Source organism: Trifolium pratense, linkage group LG4 (genome assembly GCF_020283565.1).
Source record: "Trifolium pratense cultivar HEN17-A07 linkage group LG4, ARS_RC_1.1, whole genome shotgun sequence".
NCBI lineage: Eukaryota > Viridiplantae > Streptophyta > Magnoliopsida > Fabales > Fabaceae > Trifolium > Trifolium pratense.
Window position 1 is genome coordinate 28,546,889 of NC_060062.1, and position 18,529 is coordinate 28,565,417.

Sequence of the window (18,529 nt, forward strand, 5' to 3'; positions counted from 1 at the left end):
TCATTTAACTTTTGGGGACTATCTACCTTAGGGATCAGAGCAATGAAAGTGGAATTTATACCCTTAGTCAACTTGCCATTCCGATGAAATTCAGAAAGAAAACGCATAATGTCGCCCTTAAGCTCCACCCAGAAATCCTTAATGAAACCAAAATTGATCCCATCGGGGCCAGGACTTTTGTAACTGTCACAGTCCCACACAGCTGATCTAACCTCTGCCTCTGTAAAAGGTTTGATTAAACTACCACTCTCCACCTGATTCAACCTTTTAAACTGAAGGTCATCAACCCTAGGCCTTTCCACATTAGAAGCCTTGAAATGCGACTCGAAATGCGAAAAGACGGCCTGCTTGATAGGAGCCACACCTTCCAGAGTAACCCCATCCACCTGAATAACCGTCATAACATTCCTACGCCTGCGACCAGCAAGAATTGAGTGGAAATACCTCGAGTTTGCATCATCGTCCTTAAGCCACTACGAACGCGATTGTTGCCAACTAATACTAGCGTGTAGCCTTGATAACGAATGAATATCAGACGAAATCCCATGAAACTCAACTAACTCCTCCTCGGAAAGATCATTTTCCTCCCCCTTCTCATCTAGGGCTGATAGCTTTACTTTCAAAGTCTCGATGCGACTAGGAAGATTTTGAGTATGGGTCGTATGCCACTCTTTCAAGCTTGTCTTAATCAACTTAAACTTCTCTTTGAGCACATACCCACCCCAACCATCAACCTGAAGCGAGTTCCACTTCTCTCTCACAAACAAGTTATAACCAGGAACATCCTTCCAACACTTAAGCATCCTCGACGGGCGGGGTCCCCAATCTTCCTCATTAGCAGATAGGATCAACGGACAATGGTCAGACAACCCTCTCACCCTAGCCACCTGCCTACAATTAGGCCAGGCCAGAACTCACTCCTCGGAAAGAAGGAACCTGTCCAAACGACTCATGGTAAAACCGTCCCCTTTAAACCAAGTAAATTTACGTCCAATCAAGGGGAGATCAATCAAGGTGTTATCTTCAATAAAACGATTAAAAGGAACATGATCTAAAGAGCGCTGACCTCCCCGAGATGAACGTCTTTCATCAACACTTTTAACTGCGTTAAAATCCCCACAAACACATACCATTTTCCCCACCAACGAAAGAAGCCGCACAGTCAAAGAATCCCACAAAATTTGTTTGGCCCCATCATCACAAGGAGCATAAACATTTGCCACCAAAAACTCTTCTCCTGTCTTAGAAAATCGGCCGTGACACCACAAAACATGCTCACGGCTCTCTGTCGACCAAACCTTCACCTCAGTGGAATCCCACAAGGTTAAAAGCCCTCCAGACGCCCCAACCGAAGGACGATAAGAAAAGCCGAATGAAGAACTACCCCAAAGATTCGAACAAAGAAAATCATCACAAAGAATAAAGGGTTTCAGATCCCTCACCAACTTACGAACTTCCTTCTTCTTCTCGAAACACCCCAGCCCTCGAATATTCCATGAAATGATCTTCATAAAAAACACTCTCCCCCCAAGAACAAGACACACACAAACTAACACCCTTTCTCAGGCCGGACTTCCCCCCTCGAAATCTAACCTAAATTCTCCTTCTTGCCTTTACTTGCCCGGGAGAGAAGATTGAACATATTCACGTTGTCTCCCTTAAACTTAACCCCGATGGCTTTCCCTATTCCCCAAACATCATTCACCGCCATTTGATCATTACCTTGAACAGCCACCTAATTCTTCCAATCATTGTTAACGGAGCCTGATGAAGAAGAATCTTCAGCGGAAGCTTGTCGACTTAAAGTACAAGAACGATTAACACCATCCCCCCCCCTCCGCTGTCGAACACTTCTCTTTAAAACTTTTAGCACCTCACAACGATCTTTACTTGGCACCCTGACTACTTTTTTAAGACTATAGAGCGGATGACGTAGCACCCCACCTGCTTTTCTTCTTTGACAATCATTTTGCTCTTTCCTTTCAGGTCTCTTTCCGTGATAGATCCCTTTCCTCCTTTTTTTACTTGCGGAAAAAATTACTCCAGCATCCCTGTGATTCTGATCTTGTAACCATTCCAAACTCCACGGCCCCGATATAACAGAACGACTCGCCTTTGGTGGACACGAATTCGTGCGACTAGTACGGAGCGGCCAAGCAGAATGACAGACCTGAGCACCCCTAAGATCCTGAACCCCAGACGCTCCATTAGTACCCGGTCTTAGATTGGAAGAAGTCTCAGCGCTAATATAGGTGTCGGGTCTCCGCTCCACCTCCTCCATAGTTTTCCCCTTGCAAGGCGAAATAAACATAGGCTTAACTAAGGACTCAACATTCCTCATTCCAGAAAAATCATCGCAGTTCTCATCCTCTATCCCATTCGTAATATTATTAACCAATATGTCAACATTGCGTCGAACCTCCGGATCAACATCAGCCTCCCCACAATCAGACTGAGCCGCATCCGACTCAGTCTCCTCCTCGAAAAGACAATGATCTTCTCCCATAGCATACCCCCACTCCTCCGCAATCGTAACCTTTACCTGAATACCGTCCACCAAAACAATTTCGACTCTTTTGATGATGTCCAAATTAGGCGTAGCGATCAGGACTCGAGCAAAATCAAGTCTTTCCTTCTCAGCAGAGCAATAATCCGTCCGAAGAAAACGTCCACATTCATGAACACAAAGTTTAAAGAAGTGCTCATTCCAAGCATGGAGCGGAATCCCGTACAGTCGTACCCACGCACCCCTTCGGTAGGTCAACACATCTTTATCCCAACGCGTCCAATTCGAAAAAACGAGTTTGAAGAATTCCTTTGCATTATTAACCATAGACAAAGCATCTACACCCTCCGAGCTTCTCACGAATACTATATCAGCACCCAAAGGTATAAGGACCAGGTCACTAAAACCCGCATCTAGTATTCTATTTTGCACCACAGAAATCGCCTCGCCGTTGAACACTGTAGCCACTATACCATTTTGAGCCCACTCAGCATCTTCAGGCTTTGATCGATAGCTCCGCATTAAGATTCTTCCCTCCTTTACAGTATCAACTGGTTGCTCATCACCTTCAGGAGACATAGCATCACCCGCCTTTTGGACTTTCTTCTTTACATTATGTGCCCCTATCTTTACATCTATACCCCCCACCCGCACACCTTCCATAGGCTCACTTATTTCCTTCTCCGCACTAAGATCAACGACTTTATCTTGTTGTGGTTTTTGCCCCATAACCTTGGTGTTGTTCTCACCACCTTTGGCCGCGGCTTACCTCGAAGCATTGTGTTTCTCATCCTTCAGAAGAAAATCATTTTTCTTATCCAATCTTCTTCCCGACCCCGAGTCATTGCGTTCAAACTTAGCCACACTAGCTCTAACGCGAAAGTGACCAAACCAGACAGCGTTTAAAGCACTCGCCATTTTAGTAACATTTCTAACATTAGAAAATTTGACGAAGCCATAGGGTTGACCATACCTATTTCTTTTCTTTGCTACATACACATCTTCCAACATTCCACAAACTTCAAAACCTTTTTTAAGATAAAACTTTGGCAGTTGTGCTGGAAAATTAGTGAAATAAAAAGAAACGTACCGCGTAAGATCAGTACCCAACACGCTGTCATCACCAAACTTGCTTACCTCACCCTTCTTATCAATTCCAATCTTGCTTACATCACCCTGGTTGGCTTTACCTAGCTTACTGATGTCATCTTCCTTAACATCATCTTTCAAAACCAAATTACCGACAAGCAGCTTGCCGCCGCCATGCTTTGAATCCACCATCTCCTTCCTATTTCTAACGCAATCGTCTTCATTCCATAGAGAAGCTTGTCTCTGATCCTCTGACGCCTCCTGATGCAAACGATCACCATGGCCCTCTTGCTGCCGCCATCCCAACGTTGAACGCAATATGTTGTTTGTTGATGAAAATGTGATGATCTTGATATTACTTCTCACGTTTTCACAAAATCTATATTGATGTTTTTATTTTTATTTTTTATTATTGACTTTTTTCCTTTTTTTACTTTGATTATCCAGTGCGATAAGATTCATGCTACTGTAAGAAAGGGGTTTCTCATGATATATGTTGTCATTTCGAGAGTTACATCAAAGAATGAGTTAAAAATATTGTTAACCAATGATGATAAAGATACTAATGTAACTTCAAATGTGGTGTATAGAGAAGTTTTTCGAAATGTATAAACACATTTTTTATATCTATATTATTATTATTATTATAATTTCGATAATTATAATACTTATTATTTTAATTTATACAAATAATTTTCAACATTATAATATAAAATAACACATAACACCCGTGCATCGCACGAGTAAGGGTCTAGTTATAGTTAAATGTAAAAGTTTGTTAGTTGTTGTGTTTAATAACGAGAAAGGTCAATTAATTAATTTATATTAGGAGACAAGTCAAGCAGTCCATGAATTAAGCTCAAATAGCTCGTTTTTGTATTGATTCTATTATTATTATTATTATAAATGAAATACATTAAGCTTCTTTCCGTCAAAAAAAATTTAACCAAAAAAATATATTAATTAATTAATAAAAAACAATGTTACAAAAGAAAAGAAGAGTGAAGAAAATGAAATAGAATTGGGCTGGGCTAGAAACAAGCCTGTTTAGAGATCCAAAACGAGAGAGAAAAAAACGGAAGATATAAATAAATACATCGAAATGAAAGAAAGCTATCACTGTTAGTAAATTAGGGTTTTGGAAGCAAACACAACACAACACAACCAAAAACAGCGGCGGCAATGGCACCGAAACAAAGGACCGCTAGAGTTAGCCGTAACCCTGAATTGATTAGAGGTATCGGAAAATACTCTAGGTCTACCATGTACCACAAGAGAGGTCTCTGGGCTATTAAGGCCAAACATGGCGGCTCTTTCCCTCGCCATGACCCCGTCGCTAAACCTGAAACTCCCGTCGAGAAGCCTCCCAAATTCTACCCTGCCGATGATGTTAAGAAGCCCCTCCGTAACAAGCACAAACCAAAACCTACTAAGCTAAGGTTTGTTTGTTTGTTTTCTCCGTTCATTTCTATTTGGATCTGATAAATGTTGTTATGAGTTGGAAAATTGATTGAGATTATATTGAATGAATGATTTTATTGTTTGTTTTCAGGGTTAGCATTACTCCAGGCACAGTGTTGATTATTCTTGCTGGAAGATTTAAGGGGAAGAGAGTTGTGTTTCTTAAGCAGCTTCCTTCTGGACTTCTTCTAGTAACCGGTAATTATTATTTTTAAGGAATTAACACTGTTTGGATTACTTCATTTTTGTGTTGATAATATGCATTGCGGATTAAGATTATTGGTTCTGTTCTTGTCTTGATAATTTGGTTTAGGATACTTCATTTGTTCTCAGTTTCAATTTGTTGAATTTTAATGAATAATTGGTTTGGAGATGGTGACTTAGATATTATTGCATTTTGTTAAAGACAAAGAGGAAGATTAATTAGAAAGATTATTTAGATATTATTGCATTTGGTAAGTAGACTAGTGATTAGAAATTCCACACTTAAGGTGGATAAGTGGGAAATTCAATGTCCCTGTCAACTCGGCTAAGCTCGTGGGACGATTATTAAGATATTTGTTGCTTGATGATATATTAGGATTTTGTATTAATTAGAAAGTATATGTATGGATTATATTTTGACATGAAGTACATTTTTCAGGATATACTTATGTTGATAATTTGATGTGTCCATAGGTTTTTCCTAGTTTATTTCACTAAGCTAAACATAGTTAAGTTGTTTACTTGCCTGCGCCTTCTAGTTGCATGCTAAACCTAGTACTTTTATCTAGGTTTTTTAAATAAACTTTAGCTTTTTGTGCATTGTATGAAGGTGATGTGCATTTATATTGATAATAATTCTTTAATGATTTATTCTAGTCTCTGCTCATCTCTGACTGGTCTTCATTTGTACAATCATTTCTGCTTCAGGTCCATTCAAGATTAACGGAGTCCCTTTGAGGCGTGTGAATCAGGCTTATGTTATTGGAACATCAACCAAAGTAGACATTTCTTCAGTTAATGTTGATAAGTTTGATGACAAGTACTTTTCAAAGGAGTCCCCAAAAAAGACAAAGAAGGGAGAGGGAGAGTTCTTTGAGGCAGATAAGGAGGTTTGTTTGTTCATTTTTATTGTTTCTGTAGTGATTTTTATCGGTCTTTTTTGGGTTTGAGTTTCACATCTTTGCTGATCTTTACAATGTTGCCATTTTAGGATAAAAAGGTTCTCCCCCAGGAAAAGAAGGATGATCAGAAGACTGTCGATGCTGGTTTGTTAAAAGCCATCGAGAGTGTTCCGGACTTGAAGACTTACCTAGGTGCGAGGTTTTCCTTGAAGGCTGGTGTGAAGCCTCATGAGTTACTCTTCTAGACGAAACAAGTGTTAGAGAATTGTTTTTTTGCCCTTGTTTTTTGTTTATTGTCAAAGTTGGATCTTAAGTAATCATTTACATTTTCTTGGTATTTAGACTGCTGTAAAACTTGTATTTTATGTGTCAGGTATTTTCTTTAATATATTTTATCCTCGTGCACTATTTGATTTTATAATTTTGAGACTTCATTGCTGGCATACCTCAAAGAGAAACTAAGATATATAGTACTTTGAACAAAGTTGTTAGTTTGAGTTCTAAAACTTGATTATTGGTTGGGGTATAGTGATTCGGTTTGTCAATTTACACTATTTTTACACTATTTTTATATTTATTATATTTATTAAATTTACACTATTTTTATCTAACATACTGAGATTACAAGGCTAATAACAATTCAAGTGTATTACTTTTTTTATATAATCACTTCAAGTATATTATTATTGTGTATACTATCTCGTTTTTATATTTTAAGAAATGCATAATAGCAATGTTTTTAAAATCCACTTTTTTGTTTTTGTTTTTTTATAATCACTTTTCTTACTAGTTATCAGTTCAGTACATGAACATGTTCTTAAAATTCACTTTTGTTTGAATTAAATTTATATTTCATGATAAGAAATGTCAATTACCACTAAGAATTAGAAAATGACATAAAACAAATTGAATTGAATTCTGTCTCTTCATGAATTTTGGTTTTCATGTTTTTTTATTCATTTTACTACAATAAATCTAATTTGTTGATGTTATGATATTATTACTTACTGGTTTTGTATTTGGTTCACATAAGATGTCCTTGAGATGTTTATTATTCACAATAAGCAATAAGTTAAGATTAAAATATGTTTTTAGTCCCTACAAATTAGGACCTTCTATGTTTAGTCTTTGAAGCCAGGGTTTGCATAGCTCACTAGTAACTGAACAAGAATATAAAATAGAGACCTTCAAAGTTTAGTCTTTAATCATAGAAGCCGTTTATTTTTTAGTGTTAGATTAAGAAAATTAGTTACTCTAACTAGTAGATTATTATCCAAGAAAATTACTAAACTTGATGTGCAGTTACTTGAATTTCACAAAATCCTCTATCCCCTTATGCCAATAAACAATCACCTCATAAGTACAGTATACCCGTGCAAAATTCAAAATACGATTAATTAATTTGAAGATTGTAATAGAATAGAAATTACATCAATTTTTCGTACTGAAAAAATATAGTAATTACATCAGCTCTTTCAAATTGAAGTCACCCTCTACCAATCCCTCTCTTCATCTCACAATTGTTATCTTTTCTATGCTGGTGCACTTTCGCAGTTTTAGAAATGGAACGGTACCACGGATTTTCTTTTCAATTTGATAGCAATTTCAGAAATTTGAAAACTGTTGCCTAGAGGTTAAATTTTTACCTGAGTGTACAATGCATTTGAATTTTGACTTACGGTTACATATTGTTATAGATATAGAATAGATTCATGATGAATACAGACATATTTTGTGGAATTCATAATGAAGTTTTTAATTTAAATTAATTATAAAGTGATTTTGAGGATGTATGTATTTTGTATACTGATAAATATTATTGAGACGAGTTATCTAATTCAATAGAGGCAATAATGGTACTCGAACAATATTCTGTTTATGACGTATTTAGTGCGAGAGACAAGAATGATACTCATATGAAGGTGGACATTTGTTGCACTTTTTTGGTATAAAACCATGAATATTCTTGCATAAAAGTATAAAACAATTCCGGTCACTTCAATATTATATCAAATTAAATTAACACGCACTTACACACAGTAGTCGATATTGTTTTGAAATTGGTCGACTCACATTAAACTTTTACTAAGTCATGATGAAATAATCTTCATAGGTGATTTGTGACCGAACAGCCAAAATCAGTTACTCTGTTGAATCCGAATCCGAATCTGGTTTGCTAGTAGCTAGCTAGGCAGTGTGCCGTGTGCAGTAGCAATGGTAAGATTGTTTAGAAAAGAGGATCAGTTGCAATGGTAAGTGTAGGATCTCCAAATCCAAAACCAGAAGGTACATCAAATCCTGATATGAAGTTATCACCAAACATTACACCACCAGCTGCTAATGCCCCGGCACCTGCTCCCATTGCTAATCCTGGAGGTCCTCTCTGTCTAGGAGCTGTCCCTGATGATGATGCCATATTAAAATAACTTGGTGCCAACCCATCATTACTTTGATAATGATAGGGAACATAACCAACATTTGAAGGTGGGGGTGGTGGTGGTGGTGGTGGAGCAGGAGTTCTTAGTGGTTGATAACATGGTCCAGCAGCTGAAGGGTAGCTTGGTCCCCCTACATAAGGGTTAGAGTAGTTTGTAGGATATGACATTGGATGTGAGTAGGGTACATTAGTTTGTGGTTGTTTATGTGGTTCATTGAATGAAGCTGGATCCATTTGTTTGTGATAGCTTTGTCCAATACCACCCTTATTACTATAATCTAAGAGCTCTATTCCTCCCCCGTTACCTGCAAAACAAACACATATAGAGCCTCAAATAATCTTGATCAATGTTTAAAATAGTCATCGCAGTAAATGATGTGGTTGTGTTTCTATCCTTGATATTGTAAAAGAATCACGGTCAAATAAGGCTGATACAGCCTATATTGCAATTGCGGTTTTTTTTAACCCTGACCTTAATATTCTTTGATATGAATATTCAAATCGATCCTTGAAATTGTAGTGTTGTATCGATCTATTTCTTCACATTATCATTATTCCAAAATGATCATTTATATTGTAAACTATTAATCAAATTTGTCACTGTGTCCATCATATCAGAACTTTTTGTAAAATTTGTAGTTATACACCTCTCTAGACAAGTTAGGCTAACCTATTATCAAATGCATCCATGACATTATTCATTTAGTTTCAAATTCACATTCAATATTACTAACTTAATGTCACTCTAGTGCCTACAAATAATGGATGGATGAATTTAATTCAAATTCTGCAATTTTAGGGACCATTTTGAAATATTGATAATGAGAAGGATTAGATTGATACACACATTTTTACGGACAGATTTGGATATTTACACTCTTTTGAAAGCTACAAACTTAAAACTTGCAATCAAACTAAAACCAGTGGTGTTGGTCGAGTGGTGTTGGCTTGGGCCCTTGGAGTATGCTCCTCTCAAGGTCTCAGGTTCGATTCCCACTGGTGCCAATTTCGGTGGGCTAAGTCCATACAGAGCAAAAAAAACTCTGGCTTTAAATGGGGCCCCCGCAAGTGGGCGGTGGGATTGGTCCCCTTGGATTAGTCGGTCCTAAGACCGGATACCAAGTTTTCAAAAAAAAAAAAACTAAAACCAGTTCAAGGGATGTCGGGAGGGTTGTTAATTACATGGTGTGATGGAAAATTTGTTGTCAGAAAAAGCTTTGAAGGAGAAGGCTACACTGGCCTTTGCATAGAGATGGAAGGGACTGTCTTTTATATAGTTAATGTGTATTGTCCCTGTTCACTATCTGGGAAGAGGAAGTTGTGGGAGGAATTGTTAGCATTGAAAATTAGTAGCGAGAAAGGAGAATGGTGCGTTGGTGGACACTTTAACTGTGTAACATCTAAATCAGAACGAAAAGGGTTATCAAACATCTGGAGGACTGCAGAAATGATCACTATCCAATTTGGCTCAAATGTTCGACATCAAACTGTGGGCCTAAGCCTTTTAGGTTCATAAGTTTCTGGACAGAACATAAGGACTTTTTATCTTTTGTGGAGGAGTGCTGGAAGTCTTTTAATGTTCGTGGAATGAAAGCTTGTGTCTTCAAGGAAATGCTGAAGCTTTTAAAAGAGAAATTAAAGACGTGGAACAAAGAGGTATTTGGTGTAGTGGATCTGAATCTAGAAAGCTTTGTCGAGGAGTTGAATGAGCTTGATGTGAAAGCTTGTGATGGTGAAGTGGGTGGATTGGAGAGCCGAAGATTGGAAGTCGACGAAAGCTTCTGGAAGGCATTAAGAAGAAAGGAGAGTATCTTGGAATCAAAAATCAAGGGAGTAGTTGATTAGGGAGGGGTGATGCTAACACAAAGTTTTTTCATGCAGGGTCGAAGAAGAAAAAACCAAATTGTCTCCATTCACAAAAAATGGTTACAATTTGGAAATTGTGGAGGACATCAAAGGCCAGGTATATCGTGGTTTCTCCACTCTTTTCTCGGAGTAAGTACAGGTCAGACCAAAGTTAAGCGGAATCAACTTCAAGGAATTGACTGATATGAGAATGAGTCCCTTATTAGACCTTTCTCTGAAGCGGAAGTCAAGGGAGTCATTTGGAGTTGTGAGGGAGACAAAAGTCCAGGACCGGCAGGTTCAACTTTACTTTCTTCAAGACTTGCTGGAACATCATTAAAGAAGATTTCATGGCTTTCATGGACGAGTTTTATTCGACATACTATCTTCCGAAGGCTGTCACCGCTTCGTTTCTAGCTCTTATACCGAAGGTTGATCATCCACAATGTCTGTCAGAATACAGTCCAATTAGTCTAATCGGCTGCATGCACAAGGTTCTCGCCAAAACTCTGGCAAATAGGCTGAAAGCCGTATTAGATAGAATTATTTCCAGCAATCAAACAGCTTTTCTTCCGGGAAGGCCATTGGTGGATGGGGTCCTAGTGGTCAATGAATTGATAGACTGGGCAAGAAAGAGGAAGGACAAATGCTTAATGCTAAAAGTCGACATTGAGAAACCATATGATTCAGTCAGCTGGTCTCATTTTGAGTTTGTGTTTCGAAAGATGGGTTTCTCTGAAATTTGGATCAATTGGATGAGAGCTTGATCTTCAATAGTTCAATGTCTGTTTTAGTGAACAGAAGCCCAACAAAAGACTTCAAAGTGGGCAAGGGACTTCGGCAAGGAGACTCTTTAGCTCCATTTCTATTTCTTATTGGGGCAGAAGGCTCACGGGGCTAGTTCAAAAGGCAGTGAATTTGGGTCTTTTCAAAAGCTACAAAATTAATGACGGAATTGAATTCAACATTCTCCAATATGCTGATGATACTATCCTAATAGGTGAAGGCACGTGGGAAAACTTGTGGAGCTTTAAAACCATTCTGAGGAGTATTGAGTTGGTGTTAGGATTGAAAGTGAACCTTTTCGAAAGTAAACTATATGGGTGGAACTTAGAAGAAAAGTTTCTTGAGGCAGCCTCCAACTTTTTGTACTGTAATGTCGACAGAGCCCCTTTTCACTTTTTGGGGCTTCCGGTTGGTGCTAACCCTTGGCGTTCAGAGACTTGGAAGCCGGTGATTAATGAATTCAAGAAGAAACCCGCAACATGGAAAGGTCGAAACTTATCCATAGGAGGTAGGGTGGTGCTCATTAACTCGGTGCTAAGTAGTTTACCGGTGTTTGTCTTCTCTTTCTTCAAAGCGCCAAAGAAGGTTCAAATTCAGAGATGATTTCTTTGAGGAGGTGACTCAGAGTCTAATAAAGTTTGTTGGGTTAAATGGGACTCGGTTTGCTTACCAAAAGAAGAAGGAGGTCTCGGAATGAAAAATTTGCAACTGTTCAATCTTACGCTTTTAAATAAATGGTGTTGGCGAATTATCAATGATCATGAGAACGTCTGGTCAAATCTTATTTATTTCAGGCATGGCGATCTATCAAAAAAGTTACTGAGCTCGGAGGATCTTGAAATCAATGCCTCGGACTCTTTGTGGTGGAAAGACATTCTGCTTAGCGGGTTTGTCAGCGAAGGCGAAACAAACTGGTTCAGTGGACTGTCAAAATGGAGGATTGGCAATGGTAAATTACTTTTGTTTTGCAAGGACATTTGGATCGATTCAATGCTAAAACCGAGATACTTCAATCTGTTCTCCTTGTCTCAAGACAAGGAAGGTAAGATCAGTGACATGGGGGAATGGACTAACAACTCGTGGAGCTGGAACCTGCATTGGACCAGGACGTTGACGGCCTGAGAAGCAGTTCAGGCTGCTGATCTTGAATCTTGTATCAGCACTATTACCTTACTGAATGCTTCGCACGACAGTATCTGTTGGACCCCCGACAGTCCCTAGAGTACACAGTCAACAGTGGCTATTTTGAGCTTTGCAATCTAAGTCTGTTCCGGAGTTTGACGGTAATTTCAGTGCAGCTTGCAGCAGATTATGGCAGAGCACAGTCCAGAGCAAAATCAAGGTCTTTGGATGGTGTCTTCTTCAAGATAGATTGCCTACAAGGATAAACCTTTGGAATAGAGGAATTCTAAGAAGTCATCATGAACAGAGTTGTGTTTTCTCTTTCAATCATATAGAAACACACAACCACTTATTCTCTTTCTGCATTTAACAGGATACCCTCTAGCTTGTATTCAATTAAGTGTATTTTGGTCTGTTTCTTGTTTGAGTACTCGCCTTTAATAAAAATAATTTGCTTACCAAAAAAAAAGTTTTGATCATTACTACCGCTAAAGGAATAAACCCATTAGAGTAAATCGAATTAAAATTGTCCCATAAGTGTAGCTCAAATGGTAGCTACCAGGGACATTATTGAAGTGGCCGGGGTTCGAACCCCGGATTCCATATTTCTCGACATTTAAATGTGTAAGTTTGACCACTAGGCTACTTGACAAAATCAAAAATCGAATTAAAATCTAACTCACATAAAACAAAAAAAAAGGAACCATTTTTATTATTTATTTGAAGCTTATGAATAAACCATTTACTATACCTGAGTGTGAATTTGGTTCTTCTTTGTCTTCAGAAACACGAATTGAAACATCAACAAATCCACGTGGTTTGTTAGATTTCTTCTTCCTTAATTGGTAGCTTCCAACTTCTTCATTCCCTTCACCATTCTGTAACTGTTTTGCAAGAAACTCTTTGAGAATAACAGTAGCAGAACCATGAAGTTTCTCAGTGAAGAAAAAAGGGTCTCTGCTATAAACCTCAACATTCAATGCAAGATCTTGAAAATTTGGTTCTGAGTTATCAACTTGAATAGAAAACTTTGTTCTCCAAAGAGGGTTTGTGTTGGTAGAAGCATCAACTTTGGTTATGTATTTGTTGTTTGGATCAATCCAACCAATAGCATACCATTGACGTTTCCATAGTGAATGTGAAGCTCTTACTCCACGAGCTGATATTAAGCATATCTCAACCCAGATTTTCACCATAGTTTCATAGAAATTTTAAAAGTATAAAGAGGTTATGTTTGTGTTGAGAAAAAAGAAAAAGTGATGCTTTACGCTTTAAGTGAGAAAAAGATATATTCTCTATAGGGGTGCCTTTTGACTTTTGTCAACATTAAGGGGTACCCTTTGACTTTTGCTAATGTTTCTCTCTTAAGTGTGGATCACTGGTACAATTAAAAAAGCACACATTTTTACACGCAGTAATTAATCTCAGTTACTTATCTATATATATATAATTCATAGATAGTTGTGCAACCACTAATCTAATCCTAATTCACGTCAGCCACTTATATCCAATTAAACCACTTAATAATGCCACATCACTTCTACTTACATCATTGTCATCTCTATACACTTTTTCATATGCCTACATTTATATTCCTATGACTTTTCATTATACACTCACTCAACTAATAATAATAGTTTTTACTAAATTATACGCACTAATTAATCTTTTATACTATATATTGAATTATAGTGTCCAATTAAGAATCAAATGCACAGTGTATGAGTATGACTACAAACCGTTTTCACAGTGACATGACAATTTATGGATTACCAACTTATTTTGGTAGATGCAATAGGATCCATTGTAATATTTTCGAAATGTATAAACACATCTTTAATATCTATCTTATATTTACATCACTTTTATTATTATTATTATTATTATTATTTTGTTGTTGTTGATGTTATTATTATAATTTTCATAATACTTATAGTTTCAATTTATACGAATGATTTTTCAACATTATAATATAAAATACGGCATAACACCCACAGGTGTGGGACTAGTTTTATATTGCATGGTTTATATTATATATATATACTAAAAAGATCTCAATTGTTCATTAAGATCGGAGGTTCACATTGTAACTGCGTCAACATTGTTACATTAGCTAATGTGTTTTCTTGAAGTAGAATTCTCAAACAACTCAAATGATTTATGATTTATCTAATTCAAATCATGCATAAACAAAAATAGGATTTCCTGCTTAAAACTAGCACAACACTCTTGTAAAAAAAAAAACAAAAAACTACCACCGCACTCTCTTAATTCTATTACTAATATGTTTTTAGTTGACTCATTTATACCAATAATTGTGTTATTTTTTTGTGTCAAATATCTCAGTTACACGCTATTAACAAAGCCTGAAAAATATCTCACATTTTTTCTCTTCCACTTTTTGGTAGTTGCCTTTTCAGCAATGTTTAAAATGATTCAATGATTCTCGTCATCAGAGAGACGCCGGCCGACACTAAGTTGTCGGAGAGAAGTGAAAAAGAAACAAGCTTTTGTGTTTTGGACACACGAGTTTTCAAATACTAACACCTCTTAACATCACAAAATGACGAATCAAGGTTGACACATAATGACGAATCCATTTAGCTGGATTTTTTTTAAAGCATAGGTACTTTTCCCCATTCATCTTTCTTTAAAGCATATTGGGAATAATTCAAGCTATGTATGGCGGAGTTTATGGAAATCTTGTTGTGTTCTTAACTTTGGAGGTAGATGGCGAATTGAAGATTGAAGTAAAATAAGGGTGATGAGCGATCCGTGGATGAGAAGGGAAGGTAAAGTGTTATGCACCAATTGCTGAAAATTATGTAGTACCTTCAAAAATTCATGAATTAGCTTTTTGAACTTTGGACTTGTGAATTCTTGTGATTCAATAGGAAACAAAACTGTTTTGAAGATGGGTGTTTGATTCATAAATGAAAGAATGATAGAATTTGACACAAACACATTTAGGAACGAAATTGAAACAAACTAAAGAAAATAGAAGAAATGGAATAAAGTAGAAGGGGCACCACACTCTATCTAATCCAAGAGCGAATGATAAGGATATGGATGACGATCATCACAAGAAAAAGATTTCTTGATATAATATCAGTTTTGGTCCAATTCAGAACCTAAGAGCAAATACTCTCAATTACACAAAGTGTAAAACTTAACAAATTCCTTCATTTGACAAGAGTTATATGTCTCCTTTATATATGAATGACTTATGATGATGGAATAAGCAAAAAGTAACTCCTAAGAAAGCAAAGGGATTTTAGCCACTAATCATCATGATAGTGGGGCCGAATTATTACCAGGAAAATGCAAAATAAAGAAGAGATAGCGGTGCTCTTTGATTGCTTGGTGCACCGCTTTCATATGCTTAGTGGAACCCTTTATTTTCCACTTTTCTTATTCTTTATTGTGTCGGTGTCACATGTTTGGATGATAATCATAAACTTTGGTTCTTTTTCTTCAACTTTGGCCACACCTTCTTCAATTTGGGTCAAACCTTCTATTATTTTGATCACGAAATGAATTAAGGAATCATTGACTCTTTTTACACGTGCCCTTATCATAGGACCTCCTAAGCTTGGGATTGCATCACTTATATATTGGACTATCTCCTCATCATAAGGGTTGGGTACGTGCACCTCAAAAAAGAGCCAATTCTACTATGGCAAATCTGTCGCGACTGCCTTCCAATTAGAACTTTACCTATATCGTCTCTCTTTCCTTACCTATATTTCATGGTAAGTTAAACTAATATTTGTCGTTCATTGTTATTTGTTACCTTAGCTACAACACGATACATAATCTTTAATTTTGTGATATTATTATTTTTTCCCAATAATATCATTGAAAACCATAGGCGAATCAATTTTAGTTATCTAAAGTTACAACACGATACATATCATAATCTTTAATTTTGTGATATTATTATTATTATTATTATTTCCCGGTAGTATCTTTGAAAACCATAGGTGAATCAATTTTAGTTATCTAAAGTTTCTTACATTTTATCATAATTGAAATTTCTTATATATCAAGCCAGTCTCATTCTCTAATTACTGTTTCTCTTCCTATCTAACTTGTTATGAAATGCTAAAGAATGCCGACATTTAATGCAAAATTATAATATATTAAATAACTTAAAATGTGTCTTTAGGACACATGTTAACATTACGCTTTTTTGAAAACGAAAAAATTAGACGTAATATCTTGAATCAAAATACGGGACGTTAAAATTTACCTTTAAACTACACAAATGCAACATAATGATCAAATTGTCAATGGTGAAGAAATTAACACCAAATAAACAATAATTATTGTGTCTTTCAAATACTAACATATTTTAACATCAATAAAAAATACATTTTTTTTTTATAAAAAAATCAGAACAAAATTCAATAGCCAATAATGAATTAAAAGTGCATTGATATTCTCCATGCAATAGAGTAAATTGAGTCAAAAATAAAGAAGTAATAAAGTAACAATATGGATTTGAGTTTAGAGAGGGCAAAACACATCTTCGCCTATTGTCATACCTACTTGTAGTTGTGAGCTTAATATATGCAAATTATATTTTGACATAAATTTAATTTAATGACTTAAATTGTTAATATAATTATAAACCACATATATATTTCATGTCTTTCGATATATTTATTCAATCCATCACAGACAATAGTAAATATGAAAACACTATATTTCAGTGCAATTTTTAAATTTTAAGAGGAAATGTATAAAAAAATAAAATTCGACCCCAAAAGTACCCATCACTTGAATATATACATGAATATTGGGCTAAAAAAATCATTTATCAAGATAAAAATATACAAATTATAGTTTAATTTCTTTTTAAGTACTTTTGATACTCTTTACTAAGTTTCTATACTTTTTAATATGTTTATATATATATATATATATATATATATATATATATATATATATATATATATATATATATATATATATATATATATATATATATATATATATATATATATATATATATATGATGTATATTATGAGAATGACAAAGATATATGAGAATGATGAGAATGATTAATAGCCTTTAGATCAAAATCAAAAGGTTGAAATTAAAAGTAAGTTTTAGGGTCTGTTTGGTTCGAAATAGAAGGAGGGGAGGGGAGGGAAGGGGAGGAATTTTAATGGAGGGGAGGGGAAGTGAGGGGAGGGGAGGATAATATTTATGTTTGGTTCAAAAGAGGGGGAGGGGAGGGGAGGTGACAGATTTTTACTAAATATGTGTTTGGTTCACAAGGGGAGGGGAGAGATTCTAAAATTAATTTACTTTTTTATCCTTGTCATCTTTACAAAATCTCAACATTTTAAAATTATTCAGTATTCACTACATAAACAATTAAATATGAAAATTCAATAACCGAAAACTCCAGAAATAATCAAATGCAAAATTCTAACAAAATTTTTTATGTTCAAAAATATTAGAGCACTTCTAAAATATAATGTGTAGAATATGAAAATATGTATAAAACAATTTATTGATAGTTAATTTTCCTAAAAAAACTTGTTGATAGTTTATATATATATATATATATATATATATATATATATATATATATATATATATATATATATACATGTATATATATATATATATATATATATATATATATACATGTACAGTGCAATGAATTAAAAAGTGTTCATTTTATTATATATAACAAAAAAAGTATTCATCCAAAAATGTTGTAGGATAGGTAAAAAATAAAAACAAGTATCTTGTAAAAAAAAAGTACATTAAAACAAAAAAAAAATAGTACAGGTAAAAAATAAACACAGGATGTTAGCAACGTAAAAAAAATGGCAACAAACAAATAACTTAGTATGATTTAATATAAATTTTAAAAGGAAAGTTTTGGTATTTTCAAATAAATATGAGGATAATTATGTCAATGTAATTAAAATTATAATAATTCATCTCTCCTCACCTCCCCTCCCCTCCAAATCCCCCCAATTTGGGGGGAAGCAAAAATTGGTCATTGGAGGGATTTTGCTCACCTCCCCTCCTCTCCCCTCATAAAATTTGAACCAAATACAAAACATTTAAAATATTTCATCACCTCCCCTCCCCTCCCCTCCAAAAACCCCGAACCAAACATACCCTTAAACAACAGGTGTAGGCAATTCTCT

General features: G+C 35.6%; 3 protein-coding genes across 3 annotated transcripts; 1 reads left to right on the plus strand and 2 right to left on the minus strand.

The window, feature by feature from the left end:
• Nucleotides 1-473: 473 nt before the first annotated feature.
• On the minus strand, nt 474-1,711 carry LOC123922415. Its single transcript, XM_045975134.1, has 3 exons — nt 1,622-1,711; nt 937-1,505; nt 474-891 (listed from the first exon to the last, which is right to left on the minus strand). The coding sequence occupies exons 1-3, from the start codon at nt 1,709-1,711 to the stop codon at nt 474-476; spliced, it is 1,077 nt and encodes a 358-aa protein (XP_045831090.1).
• A 2,982-nt stretch (nt 1,712-4,693) lies between these two features.
• Nucleotides 4,694-6,570, plus strand: LOC123924523 (60S ribosomal protein L6-like). Its single transcript, XM_045977452.1, has 4 exons — nt 4,694-5,034; nt 5,148-5,254; nt 5,969-6,150; nt 6,252-6,570. The coding sequence occupies exons 1-4, from the start codon at nt 4,778-4,780 to the stop codon at nt 6,405-6,407; spliced, it is 702 nt and encodes a 233-aa protein (XP_045833408.1). The 5' UTR covers nt 4,694-4,777; the 3' UTR covers nt 6,408-6,570.
• Nucleotides 6,571-8,071: 1,501 nt separating this feature from the next.
• Nucleotides 8,072-13,691, minus strand: LOC123881688 (wiskott-Aldrich syndrome protein family member 2). The gene is made up of 2 exons (XM_045930410.1): nt 13,104-13,691; nt 8,072-8,904 (listed from the first exon to the last, which is right to left on the minus strand). The coding sequence occupies exons 1-2, from the start codon at nt 13,546-13,548 to the stop codon at nt 8,390-8,392; spliced, it is 960 nt and encodes a 319-aa protein (XP_045786366.1). The 5' UTR covers nt 13,549-13,691; the 3' UTR covers nt 8,072-8,389.
• Between the last annotated feature and the right edge of the window lie 4,838 nt (nt 13,692-18,529).